Here is a 19,144-nt window from a genome sequence, read left to right as displayed (position 1 = left end):
AACTCGGCAGGCGATGGAAACCGTCACAGAATCGTTTGAAGTCTATCCAGGTTGCTCAGTTCGAAATTAATCTGCATGAGTATCGAAAATAAAAATAAAGTTTTAAAACCCTTCTATATCCTTCACTGCCCATGCATGGCTGCCAAACAGCCACGTAGGGAATGGTCGGGCATGGCGACCCACCGCCCTACCGACCAAGCGACCACCTGTAGCTTTTACCTCTCTCTCTCTCTCTTGCTATCACCTTTATTTAACTGCACCCTCCCTTGGCTCTCTCTCTCTCTCTCTCCTCCTCCCAGTCAGCATTTACCCCCCCCCCGTCTTCATCCCGCTAACTCCTCTTTAAGACTCGAGTGTGTGTGTCGCTTAATCTCTTAAAAATAAACACCCCCCCCCCCTCTCAACCACCCCCTGCAGGCACTGACATTAATAGAGAATTAATTGTCGCAGCTGAAATGTCATTTTTACGTCGACCGCCGCATTGTATTGAGCCGTCCACTTATTGTGAAAAGTCAAGTGAGTCTCTCGACGATCTGTTGTGATTTCGTCAAGGTCGCCGTCGGCGTCAAATTGTTCAGGGGCTTGTTTCAGTTTACAGAGCACAATTATTTCCGCAAAAAAAAAAAAAAATAATAAATAAAATAAATAAATAAATAAATAAATAAATAAAAATTATTTCTCTCTCTCTCTCTCTCTCTCTCTCTCTCTCTCTCTCTCTCTCTCTCTGTTCACAGAGAATAACTATTTCCGTGGTTTAAAAGAAAAAAAAAAAAGGAAATACTCAAAAGTATTTCTCTCTCTCTCTCTCTCTCTCTCTCACACACACACACACACACACACTGACATAAACAAACCTGCTGTTTATGGCTCTCTCTCTTTTTAGCTCAGACATTTTTGTCGCAGCTCGGGATGATATGAATTTTGAATGCCACGATTTAACAGGTTTTGAACAAATTGTTGTGTGTGATGCTTGGTCTTTGAATGCGATGAAAATGAAGTCATTCTGAAACTTGGTATTTATTGACAGTACAATTCAGATTGCCACTTTTTTATTTCTTTCCGCCTGCTCTGTAAATATTATTGCCGGTAGTCAACCGTGTTTATTTTGTATCTAAATTTTCATATTTAGAATTTTAATATTCTAAAAATTAACTCTACGTATTTAACAGTTGAAGTTACAATCCAGCAGACTTTAAATTCTCGTGTACTTCCCGAATGTGTTTTGATTATCTCATAATCTGTTTCGATCAATACGCGTCGACATATTTACTTTCGTTAATGTGTACTTCAAGCTTTTTATTTTCCTTTTTTCTTTCCTCCTCCTCCTCATTTCCTTTAAGCAAGATGTCCCTCAACCTCATTTCCATTCCGCGCTCTCTCTTTCTCTCTCTCTCTCTCTCTCTCTCCAAAAAGTGGCACTTGGCGATATGTGAACATTGAGAGGAGGGAGTCGGTGGACGGACCTGGGGAGTGGGATGATGGGGGATGCTGGGGGAGGGGGAGGAGTAGTGGTGTTATCTTAGAAAGGGAGAGGGTGGAAGGGGCGGGGGTGGGGGGGAGGGGCGCCGATGGAGATGGTATCTGTGATAATGTCGTGGGCCCCACAAAACCCATTGAGACTCACACATTGATTAGTAGGGGGAGGAAGGAAGGAGAGAGAGAGAGAGAGAGAGAGGAGAGAGAGAGAGACTTGATGTTGTTGTTATTTTTGCTGCTGCTGCTCTCTTTTGCGCGGGGATTCAAATTGTCCTGATGGCGAGGGAGGACCCCCAAGCATCGTCGCCGTCGTCGGCGACGGTGGCTTGAGCTGCTGCTGCTGCTGCTGCTGCTGCCGCTGCTGCTCTTGCGTGTGCGTGTGTTTGTTTGTGTGTATATATAAATGTGTGTGTGTCAGTGGCGATGGTATAGCTCTGTAGATGTGCTCATGTTGTTGGTGTTCTCTTGCCGGCGGTTGGAAGTGTGCTTGCCACTGCTGTGTCCAGCCTTCGGACAACTCCGCCGCTTGCTCCTCCTCCTACTCCTCCTCCACCTCCTCCTCCTCCTCCTCCTCCTCCACACTCCACCTTCTCCTCCTCCGCCACCACCTCTTCCCCCACCGCCACCACCTTCTTTTCCTCATCCACACCTGGACAGCCCGGAGGAGTGCATGTCGCTCTCTCGCTTCATAGGGCGTCATTTGGGTAATATCTTTCGTCACATATCGTCACTCATGGAAATGTTAGGAGGACATCACCACCACCATCCCCTTCGAGGTGAGTGACACCGCCGCCTTCGGCATCTTCCTCCGGGAGGAGGAGGAGTCTCTCTCTCTCCCTCTCACGAGGACGTACTTCGTCTGTACTGTCCGACACAACAAGTGTCAGAAAGTGATTGACTCATAAGCAGCAATGTTCCTCGCCCGGAGGAGGAGGAGGGTCATGCCAGATCATTTCCCGGTGCCGGCCGGTGGCAGCACGAGTATCCTGAAGGGATTCATTGGTATTGAGGGGCTAATGGAGCTTCTGGGGCAAGAGCCCGTGCGGCACGAGGGCAGCTTAACTTAACAATAATCATATCACTTCAAATCCCTGCCGTGTGAATTTCATCAAGTTCTTTTAGGGGTTTTCGTATTATTGGGCCTTGCTGATGGAAATTTTGTAGGTAGGAGACAGTCGGTCATTTGAATATTGTCACTTACTTATTTAAGATAAGATAGCCATTGACTTACTTTTTGAATGATGAACTGTATTTAGAGCAATAGCAGCATTAGTATTATTAATAGAAGAATTAATGAGTTCTTATTTCCGTGGTAAAAAAAAAATGTAGGCTAGCTACCGATGTCGCAGCTACCATTATTTATGAGACGATGGCAATCAAGTGTGAATTAGGTGAAGACGGGGCCAGTGATCGATAATGTAATGCTCTGTTCGTTGTACTAAAACGGCAACGTATCCTGCTACTTTACGGTTACAAACTTCTTGTAATTCTTCATGATTGCTGTCAATTACAGTATGATTTATTTTGATGCTGAAAAGTTTTGAGTGTGAGTAAAAAATAATATGCGAGTTTTACTCGCTTTTACTTAAATTCTTGCTGCTACGGTTTTTTCATGCTTTGCGATGTTATATTCGATGCTTTTTTAACACTGCTATGTAATAGATGTTTCATTCATTCTTTGCTAAATAATGTTTGATGCTTTTTGATACTTTGCAATGGAATGTTTTATCCAATTTAATGCTTTGTTATAATTTAAATACTTTGCTATATAATGTTTGATGCTTTATCATGGTAAATTGGTGGTTATACTCTTAAGCGAACTCAGTCTGCAAAGTAAAAGCCCTGAAATTAATATTTATTCAGTCTGATGCCCCTAAATGTTCAGCAGTTGGGATAACGTTAAATTCGTATCGTTCAACATTAAGCGCAATTAATAAGAAATCCCTTTTCATGGCGTTTTATATCCCTTGGGATTCAGCAGCTATGAGGGTGGAACTGCAGGCTTAGACTTTATGTATATTTCATAGTCTGTTCTTAAGCCTTTATGTATTGCATAATATGTTTTTCTGTTATGACGCTCCCGTTGAATATTGCAGGTGAGTATACACGTTTTGTACAAGTTTAATTCCCCCCCCCCCACCCCTAGTATTATATCTGCTCCACCCTTGCTACGCCTGAAAGTTATATTTGTCTACTTCATTGCCCCCCCATAGAAAGTTGTAGTATAATGGGTCATTTCTCATCGCCCTATAAACAAAAGGCATATTTAAGGACTTCACTGCCCCGAAAATAGTGCATCTTAATAGGGCGTCATTTGTTAAGGAAAGGAAGTCGTATATTAATGGTCTTCATCCCATAAGTGATGACACAACAGTCCCTTTAAAAGAGGCTGGTTGAGTGATTCTCGACGTACTTGAGAAAACAGCGAGAAATTCACGTACTTGAGGTAAATGGTGTGAACTTCTTTACGAAACCGGTTTTCCCTCGAGTTCGTGAGTTCCCGACGGCGGTTGTGGGATGAGGACGTACATTTTACAGGATTGCGTTTGAAGTTTTGCATGATTTTTATTTATTTTCTTTTTACAAATGTTAGGTGTAACTTCTCTGTGTCTCGAGTCCTGTCATGATGACGAAAGGAACCTCACTGAAATATTTTAACCCCAACTACCCCTTCCTCCTCACTTATTATTTCCCGTATGGGTAGATACTGTACGGTAGCTAGTGAGCTCATGATTTCTGTCGTCATATTCATTTTCATTGAAGTGTGTCCATGTTACTGGTACATGATACTATCTTTTGCATAAATTTCAAGGCTAAGAAAATGAGATTGATTTTCCAATCTGTATATAACATTATATAACGTACATCTGTGTGTATATATTTATATATGTCTACATATAGTGGAAGTATGTTTTAACGCTATGCGGATATTAGTCAAAACAGATACAGGCGTCTATTGCTCATTGGGATGTTATGTTGAGCCCTTGTTGTCCCGAAGAGTATGACCTAATGACATACACTCGCCTGCATGTCGAAGAAGTTGCGGCAAAGAGACTCATGCAACTGAGACGATATGCTTATCAGGATCTCCTCCAGTCCCAGTATTCATCTTAGTAGTTTTATTAATTTTTTATGTGTGTGAATTATTTTTATAATATTCGCATTCTGTTGGCAATCTTTCTACTAATTTGCCTTGGGTTTTCTCCTCATTTGTCTGAGATTATGGTAAAAATGAAAGAGAGAGAGAGAGAGGAGAGAGAGAGAGAGAGAGAGAGAGAGAGAGAGAGAGAGAGAACTAATTTAAAATATTCTTATTCTGCTGAAAATACTGTTGCAACTTGGACTCAGAGTTTTCGTTCTCATTTGACTTAGATACTGAAAAAAGGAGAGAGAGAGAGAGAGAGAGAGAGAGAGAGAGAGAGAGAGAGAGAGAGAGAGAGAGAGAGAGAGAAGGAGTTTTGCACATTCGGCCAAGGACGCTGGCGTGCCAGTCACATTTATAAGCATTAGCGGGGCAGTTTGGGCTTAGGCTATGGCAGTGGAGAAATGTGACGCTTACTAAATCCGCCTAATAAATTCATTTCAGGAAACGGCCAGTATTCCGTGAATGTATGTATGTATGTGTGTTTAAGCGTGAGATATCGCGTTTGTAAAACCTGCTAACTTGACTCCATAACGCAATCAGCCACGTTCACTATTTTCAGCCTTACTTTCCGTTGAATATTTCCTGGTTCAGTTTACTCCCTAACTTTTTAAGAGTCATTGTTATTATTGAGAAACTACTACGTCAAAAAATGCAGCAATGGAAGAGAGGCCGGAGACGCCAAGTCCCATTATGATGTGGGTGAGACGGTAAGTCCCGGTCCAAGAGACTTTACGTACCAGTCTGAACTTTGGATCGAGACACTTTTCATTCCCTCACAAGTTGTGAGGGAAAACGGCCTCTGGCTGGAAGACGGCAAATCTAAACGTGGAATTCGTCATTCACGAACTTTCGTTTTCAGATTCTCGCAAAATAAATAAATAAATAAATAAATAAATAAATAAATAAATAAATGGCAGCAGAGTTCTTGTCATGTATTTATACAAGCATTCTCTTAACGATAACTGTTTCGTTGGTCTATTTAAACTCTCAAAGGTTTCTCAAAGGCTAGTAGCCTAAACATTTGCCATTTCCCCAAGTCCTTATAACATTTTTCTTTAGTCACCGATAATCTATAAGTATTATATTACATTTGGTTTCATTAAATATTTTATGTTCGTAAAAGCTCCTTGACGGTGAAACTTTTTACAGTTTTATTTTGTCAATGTAAATGAAATTCATTAAAAGTTCACAAAACAAACTCATGATATCTATTATCTCGTTTACGGGTCCCTACATCTTTTAATCTCACATTATTATTATTATTATTATTATTATTATTATTATTATTATTATTATTATTATTATTATTATTATTATTACTTTCGCATCTGCCTGTGTGATCGTATATCTCAGGAAATGATCAGTGGACATTGATGAACAGGGTTGTAAATATTCACTAGGTGACCTTGTCGTGTGGACTGGGTTTTGGTAGAATCCCAAAGAGTTGACAACTTGAGGCAACCGCTCAGATTTTGCATTTTTCCAACCGTGAATAAAAGCTGGAAAGCCCACTTTGCCACAGTGAAACCTTTATGAGTATTGTTTCAACATTTAACATTGACTGGCTACAGAACTCATTAAAGTTCCTGTTGGTCATTAACAGCAACAGCGAAACCTTTAATAAAGTGTCCTTAGGCCGGTGGTGGAGGGATGGGAGGGGGGGGGGGTCGCCCTTATTGCAGTCGGAGGGCCGAGCTAATGAGATTTTGTTATGCTTGCAGCTTGTGATTGCCTCTGAAATATGTCTGGCAATCATTTTGTGAACTATTTATGTGAGGTTGTTTATCTGATAAGATCAGTGATATCTAACGAAATGATTGCGATGCTCTCCTGAGAGTGATTCTCTCTCTCGCTCTCTCTCTCTCCAACGTCACTAACTCCTGCAACCTATTGCCACTTGCCCAAGACCCTGAAAGTTGGTCGCAAATGCCCAACAAAATTATGACACATTCGTTTCCAGCCGTATTTTGTACGCAGTCTTGTTTGCTTTTGATGCCCTGTGACAAGACTCCCGAAGAATCCCAGAAAAGCGAGCGAATCTTTGCTGTGCGGATTTATTTGCTCCCTCATTTCAGACGCTTGAAGTATCACTGATGAACGTTCGTAGATTGTTGGAGGACATGAAAGACGCTGCGCGCCTTAGCTGCCATATATAAACCTAATTCATGCTGTGGTTCTCCTCCTTTGAAAAGAACTTGCTTTCATGACTTTTGAATTAGGGAGCTTGTTTGGGAATTTCCCCCCCCCCCCCCCCCCCCCCCCACCCCCCCCCCCCCCCCCTCCTTTCGTCTTTTGAGGTTTATTCAGATGAATTTCTTGCAACCTTTTCAATGCCATTTGAAATCCCGTTTCACCATACACGATTTTTTTTTTTTTAATACTTTGCCTTCGTTTTTCTTAGATCCGAGTTTTCGCTCCTTCGAGATTTGCGATTCTATATTTTTTAACAATTTTTTTTTTAAGATCTAGTTTATTATTATCAAGATCTTAGAAATTCTCATTATCATTATACGATAATAAAGTCACGCTGGTAATGTATTTTCTAGAACATGAACTGACCTGTTAATGATGACGTAACCAATTGGTTGCCAGTTGAATTACTGATAATTTCTTATCGCAGGAAGAACTGTTCACGTGCCGTCTTTTCGAAGGCACATTTCATCACTTGTTTAGCATGGCGATCATTCCCTACCTCTCCCAGATTATGCCGAATAATATTCACATCAGCGCCAGTTGAATAATGTTAGTCATTGTGAAATACTAAATGAATTGTAGATAACCGTCTTATTATTATTCATTAATTCATCACCTTCAAGGTTCATATAGTAGTCTCTCTCTCTCTCTCTCTCTCTCTCTCTCTCTCTCTCTCTCTCTCTCTCTCTCTCTCTCTCTCGTGTTACCTGCCATCAAGGTTGTAGACCTGATCCCTTTGGTAATTGTACCCTGATGACGCAGATGAAATGCGTGGCAAATTAATGAGATGTTATTACTTGATGAGAGGTTATGGTATGTTATTTCAGTGCTAATGACTGTTATCACTCGTTGTTTTGTTTGATGTTTACGATAATCCTGTTACCAGTTCTACGTGTAGCATCCTATTCTCATTTTTTTTTCTCTGTGGTGGATGGTATTTCGCTTCATTGAATTATGTATGTATGTATCTGTCTATCTAACATATATCTATATATATATATAATAATCTATTATATATTTATATTATATAAATAAATAAGTGTGTGTGTGTCATATACATAAATGATTTTCATAGACCAAATTGCATTCTTTCATCTAATATTGCCGTTTGGTAAAATATATTCCATCCGTTTCATATTTATAAATGTCAAGCATTGTGTATCATTATTGTTTTTTTTTTTCTTTTTTTTTTATAGTATTCCTCGTCTTCATGATCGTAATAGGATTTGGATGCACAAGCAAACCCTTGAATATCGTATCCTGAAATAAGTCCCTCAAGACGAATTTAAACGGATCAAGAATATAATAATTTCGTATTGAAAATCACAAATATTAAATAGAACTGAGCGTTTATTACGGGACTCCTGAATGATCGCTTCATGAAACTAATTCTTTGAGAATCAAAACTCGCCGAACGTTGAAACGAATCCACCTGTCATAATCAGTCTGCCGAGTGATGATCCCATTGTGAATTCACGGCGACAAGACGTCTCGGAAATGACCCGGCTTTTCTTGGTAAAAGGCCACAGCAGCGAACGCCGCCCGCCACTTCCACATTCGTCCATGCGTTAAAGCTTTCGTAAGGTCACCGTGCCATGCCTGGCCGAACGGGCGGGCGGGCGGGAAGGTCATAGGTAAGGACGGCGTAAATAAAAATAAACGTTACTCCTGAAATGTCATGGCGGGTAAAGTTCATGCGTTTCACTTAGGCCCAGCTCGCCGCGTCACTTGCGTGTCGCCGCGATGGGCGTCTTACCTGCCCCCGCCCACTCGCCTAAGGTGGTGGTGGTGATGATGATGATGCAATGTTCACGTTTGGCATTTGGTGATGCGCTTTACTATCGATTGCTCACATTTCCGAGAGCTGGGCTGCTCTGTTGCTGAAGATTGCTGTCGCGTCTTGAAGTGGAAGGACTAAGGAGAGAGAGAGAGAGAAAAAGTAATTACGTCCAGAAACGGAGAAACTGAATATCAATATATTTGCTCTGACTTATGGTTGGTCACTGACTGCGGAAGTATAATATGCACCTGTTACGAGTAATTCATTTCAGATGTACAGCAAAACACAACATTAACATTTACAATGTCAGAGAAACACCAAAATGAAAAAAAGAACCGTGTAAAATAATTGAGAAAATGAAATGCTAACTGTAATGACAAAGCAATAACAAAATTAAAAAGATTCACCCTGGAAAATTAAATGCTTACTGTAAGACAAATTACAGTAACATTAATTACAACTGAAATAGCGCGTTATCAACTTTTGGGCAAAACGCCAAAGATTTTAAAGATAAGGAAGTTTGAGGCGGGAGATGGCGCCGTTGGTAGCCAGTTACATGACTCCCTTTTAAAGAGGACATAGAGAGAGAGAGAGAGAGAGAGGAGAGAGAGAGAGAGAGAGAATGCCAGTGATACTGCAGCGCAAGCAAAGCACATTTTGCTTGCAACAGAGGAAGGCCACACCGGGGTGTGTGGGGGAAGGGTTAGGAGATAAGGGGGGCAGGGGGTGGGGTGAGGGTAGTGGGGTGTTGGTGAAGATACCGAAGCGTATCCTCCTCCTCTGGGGATGGTTGCTAGGGGAGAGGGGTAGGGATAGCATAGAGGGGTAGGGATAGCATGCTGGGAGGCCAATGGGAGACTGCCTCAACAGGTGTCTGTCTGTCTGTCTGTCTGGTCGGTTTCACAGCCTGCGGAAGGTAAAAGGCAAAAAAAAATATTCATTGTCATAAGTATCGCATTTCGGCTGTAATGAGTGTCGAATATGGCGCTCTCTCTCTCTCTCTCTCTCTCTCTCAGTAAATAGGCGTGAGCATCTTTTGAGAGTCAGTTATGTATATCGTTATATTTATTATTATGAAGTCCTTTGGTAAAGTAGTGCTTTCCTCAACTAATTTAATTGCTTCTGTAGTAGAGTACTGAGCGAAAATGTTCAGGCAGAGGCATGGTGTGGTCCTGAACAAGATTAAGCGTTGTTGGTTTATCTAATCTGAGAGATTATTGGATAATGGCGAGCTCCTCGGCAGTGGCGCAAATGGGCGTTACCTTGGTTTCATAAATTCTGCTCTAATGACATTCTCACTTAGATTGATCAAGTTCCGAAATCGTTTTTCCAACCTACGTTGAAGATGATGCCCGTTCTTCCCCGATGCGTATCTGTTTTACCCACTGACCTTTATGGAAAGACGTGTGAAATCCCGTCCCACTGTGGCGGGATTTCAAGTCATTACCAATGAGGTTGGAAGCCTCAAGACACGGAGGGTATCATCCAGTTATCTCTTTGGCATAATCATTTGGTTCCAGGTTGTTATGCAACTTCCCCGGGTTTCTAAGAAAGGAAGTCGTGAAATTGTAATGCGAAGGCCATGGACGGCTTTTCCTAATTGAAGTCGATGCATAATTCACTAGGCCGGAGACCATCTTCCTACAGAGAAGGGTAATTTTATGGCTCTAAAGTGCAGTGAGTGAATGGCCTTTACGTCTGTATAGGAAAGCTGATGGTTCTTGTATTCTAGTAACTTCTAAGCCTTCTACCAATATCCCGTTAAATATTCCAAGAGTTCGGCTTCGTCGATATGTCAAGGCGTTTTTTTTTTCCAGAGAAAGAACTCTGAACTTCTCTATATCGTAATCAGACAGGTGAAAGTAATGTATTTTAACTTTAAAAACGGATAATTTTTTTCGTTATAATGATTTTCATGCGGACATTTCATAGAACATCCGTTCTTACGCAGCTCTTTTTATCGATGCATAAAAGGTCATTTTTAATTTGAAAGGGAATTGGTTTCAGAAATTAAATTGGGTTATCGACAATAGCAGTTTTTTTAAAGGATACATAATGGATATATTCGTTTTTGCAGATTGGAAAAATGACTTAAAATGAGTGAATTTTTTTTCCTTTTTTTCGAATTTGAAACTTCCCAGTTACGAACAGCTTATTTGAAGCTGTGATGGCCAGGAGTCATGTGCTTTGGAATCTCTTCCACGAAGGCTGCACTTTACTTTTGGTAACTATTAAAGCCATAGTATTATAAACCAGAACCCTAGGAAATTATAGATTTGTGTAATAAAAATCCAGTCATATAGTAAACTATATTACTATGTAGAATAAAAGAAAAAAAAAACTTTTGTGTTCTACGTAGTAATATTGTTTACAAAATAATTGTGGATTTTTATTACTCAGACTGTTTTTCACGAGAGTGTGAATTTCTTAGCAAACTATAGACTTTCGTTTATTTTTATTTCTTTTTTTAATGAGGCTGGTACATGCATGGTTACCCAAATCAGTAACAAGCCAACACTTGAAAATGTTTCAGGGATGAGGCAGAGAATTCCACACTTAGGAATGTATAGTGGATTTGATCAGCCCCGTTCATCCCAAACTTCACGACTTTTACGGGAAAAAAAAAGTCAGTCGGTCAACTTAATGAGCTAGCGATATTATATTTGACTTAGACAATTTTCTCGAGTTTTCAAACAAATATACAAATGTGAAAGTGTCAACGTCAAGCTTTGAATCGTCTGTGATTTTGATTATTTATTTTGCTGTTGAAGATTTAGCAGCCTCTTTTATATTCGTGAACTGATGACTCGAATTTTTCTGTGTTTTAATCGTTTGTTTTTCTTTTTTAGGTGAGATGTCACTGCTGTATGCCGTAAGGGGACACGATGGTAACTATAAACTTTGTTTGTTATTTGAATCATATAAATGTAGTAATATTAGACTCTCTCTCTCTCTCTCTCTCTCTCTCTCTCTCTCTCTCTCTCTCTCTCTCTCTCTCTGGCTGAAAATAATGTTTTTCATCGAAAACTATAATATGTATATATGTTGTAGCAAAAACTCGTCCTATTTAATTAAATGTGAAAGCTTTCGTATATGAATAATATCGTAGTTAGTATTATTGTCGTCATCGTTGTTATTGGTAATGGTAGCGGCAGTAGTAGTAGTATCCGTAGTTATTGATCAAATAACACCATTCTAGTAGTTTAGCCAATGGAGATCTCTGCATGAATTTGAAGGGGTGTTTCTGAGACTGGAACTTAGCGGTACGAGATCTGAAAACCTACAATGAAGTATCACGTTCTCATATTTTCTGTCTCGCTCCGGTGAAAAGAAAGTATTCGTGTTGATTTTAAAAGAGATAAAAGGAAAGTTCCAGCGTGTATGAAGCGTTAGTGCACGCTCAGAGAGAGAGAGAGAGAGAGAGAGAGAGAGAGAGAGAGAGAGAGAGAGAGAGAGAGAGATAGTGTGTGTGTGTGTGTGTGTCAGCTAAACAAAAATTCAAACGAAGGCACAGCTGTGCGCGAGCGAGTGTTTAAAGGGGACAGAGAGTCTTCACTGACATCTACTTCGGTAGACCGGCTTGTTTTGTTTACCGGATTCGGAATCAGTTCGTTTAAAAAAGATAAATAAATAAATAAAACGAGGCGATCAAAGGTAATCCGAGCTTTAGAAAGTAGAAGCGAGTTCGTAATCTCTCTTCTTAGGTAACGGGAGCTGGTAGGAACTTGCCGGAGGTATCAGATTTTCTGGGGTGATTCCCTAATGTGTCAGAGCTTTAGTTTTGTTCCTATGTAGATATATATATTTAAACATACATATTAGTGATGAGTGTAAATTTAAACAAGGTATAGTCGATGAACAGTAGCTGCTTGGTAGATTATTTTAGTAAAATCGAAAGTGCCTTATTCTCCACTGGCTGAGTGAACAGAAGGTACATGAAATGACTATTATGAAGTTGTTCGTAACTTATGAAATATTGCTGTAGTTATTTAGAGATAGATGCGCCCTAGCTTCCCTTGTCTTATCCTTAGTAATGTTGTTATTGTTGATGGTGCAGTCGTTGGTTATTGGTCGAAATCTTTCAGGTCACTTGGAGACTTATTATGAAGTTAGCCACACTTGGGGCAAGATATCTCTTACAACATTCTGACGAGCATTATCCCGGGAGCTCGAACTTTGATAGCAATTAGACCAGAGAACTTTTAGACAATTAAAGCTCCTTATTAATGTAGGGGAATGAAGGACTTGTTCTCCTGTGAGAAAATGGAGGAGGAGGAGGAGGAGGAGATGATTTCACCCAGGGACTGGTGCCGGGAAGCGGTGTAAGTCTTGGATTGAGTGCTGGGGATCGTCACGCCTACCCTTGACCCCCTTAACCTGTAATGTTAGGGAAGGCGGAGGGGGGGGAGTGGTCAGGGGACTAGGGGAGGAGGGGTCAGGCCTGTGAAGGCACTTGCCATACCTGTGTGTGTGTGTTCTTCCTAAGAACTTCTTCATATTCTCCCTCCATCTTCATCCCCTTCATCTTCTAGAAGCCTCGATTTCTTTTCCAGACGAAAAGTTCTTTGTTCTTCTTTTCCGCTGTAGGGGTCGTGTGCTTGTTTGCGTGTATATATATATGTGTGTGTGTATTAGTTAGGGAGAGGAAGGTCACGTCGAGGTTTATTTTGTTTCTTGAAGTTTCTTAATCAAGAATGTCGATGATTGTATAAGGAAACGGTAGATTCTCTCTCTCTCTCTCTCTCTCTCTCTCTCTCTCTCTCTCTCTCTCTCGCTGAAAATGAGTAACACTATGCCGCATGGTCCCAGGAGATTTCAACACGCCCTCCGATTGGCTGACGTGACAAGGACGGTGTGATAATCCCGGATGTACCAAACGGTATTGTTGTGTTCTGCGTTTTGCGTCTGGTTTCAGTTTGATTTCTCGTGGTAGAAGAATGAAGCTGCCGCTCTCAAGACCTTGTCTGACTCGTTATCCAAGTAAAAACTCGTCTACGTCTGATCACGGGGACTTCTTATTATAGTTTCCCTACTAAAGATGATGATGGTATTGGCGAAGATCTTTTCTTTTTTAATTTTTAGTAAATTTGGCAACTCGACGATATCACGAGAGATGGCTGATAGCGGTGTTGATAGTAATACACTGTGTTCTATATTGGTAGCAAACAAGATTCCCAAACTAAAATACATTTACGTTGTTATTGTTACTAATATTGTATGTTACTAATAATGATAGAAGTAGTAGTAGTGATGGCGATGAACTTTAGAAGGTTCGATGTTTATGGGTTGATTTGAATTACTGATCCATATTTAAACTACAAAATAAAATTCTCTCTCTCTCTCTCTCTCTCTCTCTCTCTCTCTCTCTCTCTCTCTCTCTCTCAGTCTGTAGCTGCTTGCTTTTGCATACTAAGCCATGGTGGTAAAACCACACTACCAGACCAGATCCTCTCCCAAGTCAGCTTGTTGACCTTGCGTCTTTATTACTGCAGAGCTAAAGGTAGATGGAGATGGGTGTGTACATATGTGAGAAAGAGAGAGAGAGAGAGAGAGAGAGAGAGAGAGAGAGAGAGAGAGAGAGAGGCAGACACCGTAGTAGGCTAGGAAAGGTGAACCGAGAGAAAATTACACTCATAAGTTGTAGCATAAATCCATGATTTACATAGGTAAAGATCTTTGCATGTATGTCTGTTATCGACTTGTGTTCATGCGCATAAAAGGAGGAGAGAGAGAGAGAGAGAGAGAGAGAGAGAGAGAGAGAGAGAGAGAGAGTGAGTGAGTGAGTGTGTGTGTGTGTGTGTGTGTGTGTGTGTTTGATCCCCTTGCAACGCGTTGAGCTTAGGTTCTATTCTGCTGACTGGAGGAGGAGACGTTCTTGATTAACCAGGTCACACACATTTGTAGAAGTCCTCACTTTCCCCCTCCATTTCTCCCGGAGGGAGAGCGATGCCAACCACTGTCGATGATAGAATTATTCTTTATTATCATCTCTCTCAGGACCGATCTCTCTATTAGTTGTCAATGACTTGATTACTCATAACATGGACACGACGTGTAAATTTGTTTACATGAGAGCAGCGTGATAGCGGTTCTTCTGCAGCTGTGACTTGACCTTTACTGTAGCGCGACCTTGGTATGACGCAATACATCGACTACGTCAGTCTTAGATTTAGCATAATAAGAGTGTGAGGTCTTCATTCTGCAGACACTAGTTCGTCTTTATCCCGCGTATGCTTTGACGGAGTCTTTTAATGGAGGATGAAGCTCGATATTTCCTCTTCGGTTCCCCCGTCACGCGCTCGCGAGCGCTCGGAAGATGCCTGGAAGTGTCTGTTGGCCGCCCCCCTTCCCCCCCTCCCCGCCCTTATTAATTGTGGTGTTATGCATCAGACGAGTTATCATCGCCTAAGCGCTCTCTATCTGAATTAGCAGCGTTTCCAAGGCCAGGTTCTCCCAGGCGGCTTGTTGCAGGTGGACTTGCATTGCAACATTCATCCCTGTCCCCTCCGTCCCCTTCCATCATGCAGGAGGGGCACGAAGGTTGCACCCAAACTTGGAGAAGAACTAGTTGGCTTGTGGTCTCTCTCTCTCTCTCTCTCTCTCTCTCTCTCTCTCTCTCTCTCTCTCTCTCGCTGCTGCTGCTGCCACCACCTGCGCGAAGGTTTGGGGGTGGGGCGGGGGGGTTGTGTTCTGTCTCGCTGACATTTCTGGAGTTCCCCATTTTTGTTCCCTTTATTCTTTAGTCTTCGCTGTCCTTTGAAATGTGAACAAGCTCGGTCCGCTCGTTTGTTGGTGTGCGTTTGAATTGTTTGCAACGCTGTCAAAATACTGGATATGATGACACCTTCAACACCATATTTTTCTCACCCTCCTCCCCTAATAAATGAGTTCAGTATGCTGTTTATTAGTATGTGTCAGGAGATATTGGAAGTCCTTAACCTTCTCTCCTCCCTTACCTCCCTCGCCCTTAAAATGATAGAGTCCATGAATTTAATCTGCTGTTGATTTATACAAGAGCTTTTTGGCGATGCAGTCTCGGATGTTCACCTTGTAACCTGTAACCTTCTTCTCTCAAAAAAGAACAAGATTCTTGGACTCATGGACGTCCTTTGGAAAATTTCGTGGCAGAATCTTTTTGTCATAGTAGGAAACTTCCTTTTAAGATAATTTTTCCTTACGAATGAAAATGGACGAAGGGTTTTTTTTTTTAACCCAATATATATCGCGGATTTGGGTTGTCTGGTCTCAGAAGACTTGATCATTTCTTTTGGAGTACATGTATTATTGACGATACTCTCTCTCTCTCTCTCTCTCTCTCTCTTCTCTCTCTCTCTCTCTCTTCTCTCTTCTCTCTCCTTACAGTGTTTATTAATTAACTGACAACGACTGTAGAACACATCTCCCATTATTCCTTTATGATATAACAGATTTATCAAGATTCCTGAAATCACTACATATTTTAACGAGTGGCTCTGTTTTGTATGTGTGTGTGTGTGTTGAGAGAGAGAGAGAGAGAGAGAGAGAGAGAGAGAGAGAGAGAGGAGAGAGAGAGATGTAGGTTTGATTGTGTTGGTGTTTTTTGTGTCTAGAGGATCTCGGCCATTACAATGACACCTAATTGTAGGTATCGCACGTTTTGTTGATGTGTTCAATTTCACGGTGCGATGAGAAACGCACTTAGCTGTATCCAGACAGACAGACAGACTGACAGACAGAGAAAAAAAAGCTGACGTGTTATGGTAATTATGGTGGTACATCTACATATCTAGCCGAGGCGTGTGTGTGTGTGTTTGTGTGAGATAAACCTCTCCATATATGCGCTAATGGGCAAGATAAGGTATTTTGTTGTTATGATGATTGTAGGGGGACAAGGCACATTAGCAGGAGATAACGTATAAGTCTCTTCAGGGAATCTCTCTCTCTCTCTCTCTCTCAGAATAAATAAACATTTGGTCGATATGCTTGTGTATGAATGTAAGCATTTATTATTGTGAGAGCTTGCATTTCAAGTTGATGTTCATTTTGTTGTGTTCAATGTAATTGCATGTATATTTAATAATAAAATAATATAATGATAATAATACCGTTCTCTAAAATGGAATTACTACGTCCTTTCAACACTTATGTAACCGATCATTTATTGTCCTTATAATCCCAATTGGCAGCCCTTCGCCTCTATGGAAAAGAAAGGAAGCTGCCTTGGAAGTTGCTCAAGCTTGTTGTAATGGGAGGAACTTCCAGTAAAGAAATGGTTTGTGAGCAGTTGCATCATGTTGGCAAGGAAAACTTAGTTCCTCAAAGTTTGAATGGACACAGAGTACGATAAAACCCTAGTCACTCACTATTAATTACAACGGGAGGGACCTATAGAGTTCTCCAGCAACCATCGAAGTTTATGGAAATATATTTATGCATCGAGATATGAAATAACAGGTGCAGTAAGACCAGCACTAAATTTTAGATTAAACCTTTTTTTTCGCTGGCAGTTAAACTTAAATTTTATTTCAAATCAAGTTATGTATAATGCATTGATACTAGACTTGCGTTTCTAACACATCAAAATCTGCTGTGCAGCTAAGTCAGCACTGGATTGGAAACCAATCCATAATTACAGTTTTTTTTAACTATAAATTTTTGAAAACAAATTCTTTTTCTGGAAAAGAAAAGTCTTGGCTTAGTGGACTTATTCTCGAATGTGGTCGCGCTGCATGGAGCAATGAAACGTTGTTGGTGTTTTTTTTTTTTTTTTATTCCTTGTTGGTTTTGCAAGACAGTGAAGCCAGAGAACTTACAAATCAATGGATTTCTTTGTGTGAAAAGATGAAGGAATTGTATTTTTTTGAATGAGCCTGAAATTGCTGTGCTGTTGAGTGATCCATCTGTTGCTCTTTGGCATCACAAAATGATGATCAGTGAAGTCTGGGGAGATGCTATCGGGGTAAAAACGTGATGGGGAGAGCTTGGGTCAGAACTCTTTGACTGGCCTTTCCAATATATCCAGGAAAATAAAATTTAGATCTTGGTTTTGAAGACAGGCTTTCTTTCTTATAAGCATTCTGTACAAAATAGTTTTGCTTCTAATGAGAAGTGCAGTAAGCAGCACTGCATTTCAAATCAAACCTTGTTTCACGAACTTCAAATCAGGTCGTATATATAATGCAGTGATACCTGAACTGCATTTAAAACAATTTCAGACAGATAAAATGTCACGAATGAAGAGAGCAAGCTTTCTGATGCTGTTACCAGCTTTAAATGAAGCGAACCATCATTCGGAGCCTTTTCTCGTGTCCGTGTACTTAATACATTATGTATGTCATTTTGCCCTTGTGTAGACGTCTTCATTTTGCAATGCCTCCAAGTCAGTGTTGTACATGCTTAGCTTGCTGAGCAGTGTGGTATAAGTGCAAACTTATCATGTTAATTTGTTTTAATGTATACTTAGTTTATTGCTTTTTTTTAATGTTTTCTGAACTTTAGTTTGGCCCTCCTGGTCTTGAGATTAAAGTAACAGATTCACACAAGGTAATGTAGGTATACCAAAACGAAATTCATATAATTGAATGAATGGCTTAGTTATATACTAGTATTGTTTGGTTGGCTTTTGAATCAAATAAAGAAATGGCTTCAGGTATTTTCAAGATGTGTTTAAAAGTTTGCAGCTTCAAAATTTGCACTGTTTTTTTTTTTTTTTTTTACTTCAGAACAAGAATATTTTTATATTTTTTTTAATTTCAAATTGTGAGTACGGTTTTAACAATTTCAACAACTGAATGTGATTATGTCCAGCATAATTAAATATTTCCTTTGTTGCTTCACGTAACAGTGTTTAAATAACATTGCCTCATGAATTCCACATCATAATGCTTTTATTGTGTAATCGTTTATTCCATTTCCGTTTTAAAGAAATCTCCTTTGCCCATTAACTTTGATTTAGTCTTTTGGGGTGAATACCCCGTCGAACCTCCAAGGGTAGTCGGGGGGGCCAGTCCGATCACAGCCACCATTATCCGATGATGAAGTATTTTTATGCTAATGGTCGTTAGTGCCTTGCAAAATGTGAAAGTGGCGCGCGGTAAAGGAGATGTGCCGGAGAAAAATGTCACGGGTCGAATTAGCGTGAGCTCTCAAAATTGCGTTGTGGTTGTCGGTATGGTGCGTATTTCAGTTCTGGTGCGTTCTGAATTTGGAGGCGTGCATGTTTCAGCTTTCAAGCTTTGAATTTGCACGCATGCCTGTTTCAGCTTGAATTTGGAGGCGTGCCTTTTTCAGCGATTATGGAGGCGTGCACATTTCAGCTTTCAAGCTCTGAATTCGGATGTATGCGTATTTCAGCTTTCAAGCTTTGAATTTGGTAGGCATTCGTATTTCAGCTTTCAAGCCCTGAATTTGGAGGCATATGTATTTCAGATTTCAAGTTTTGAATTAGGAGGCATGAATATTGCAGCTTTCAAGCCCTTAATTTGGAGGTATGCGTATTTCAGCTTTTAAGATTTGAGTTTGGAGTCATGTGTATTTCAGCTTTCAAGCTCTGAAATTGTTAGCATGGGTAT

General features: G+C 40.5%; 1 protein-coding gene across 14 annotated transcripts in view; it reads left to right on the top strand.

Moving 5' to 3' along the window:
* Positions 1–19,144, top strand: part of LOC135207012 (retinoic acid receptor RXR-like) — a 534,958-nt gene that overhangs the window by 490,125 nt on the left and 25,689 nt on the right. For 8 of the 14 annotated variants that reach the window (XM_064238697.1, XM_064238693.1, XM_064238671.1 and 5 more), the window contains one exon: positions 11,444–11,482. The exons of 3 other annotated variants lie outside the window; for them this stretch is intronic. In XM_064238697.1, the coding sequence (XP_064094767.1) occupies positions 11,449–11,482 (34 nt within the window). In that variant the 5' untranslated portion in view covers positions 11,444–11,448. Of the gene's footprint in view, positions 1–1,909; positions 2,253–11,443; positions 11,483–19,144 lie in introns of those variants that run through there. 3 more of the 14 variants (XM_064238649.1, XM_064238643.1, XM_064238657.1) reach the window with 2 other exon arrangements.

Source organism: Macrobrachium nipponense, chromosome 11 (assembly GCF_015104395.2).
Source record: "Macrobrachium nipponense isolate FS-2020 chromosome 11, ASM1510439v2, whole genome shotgun sequence".
In the NCBI taxonomy this organism is placed as follows: domain Eukaryota; kingdom Metazoa; phylum Arthropoda; class Malacostraca; order Decapoda; family Palaemonidae; genus Macrobrachium; species Macrobrachium nipponense.
The sequence above is the reverse complement of the archived record's forward strand: the minus strand, read 5'-3'. Positions and strand labels throughout refer to the sequence as shown.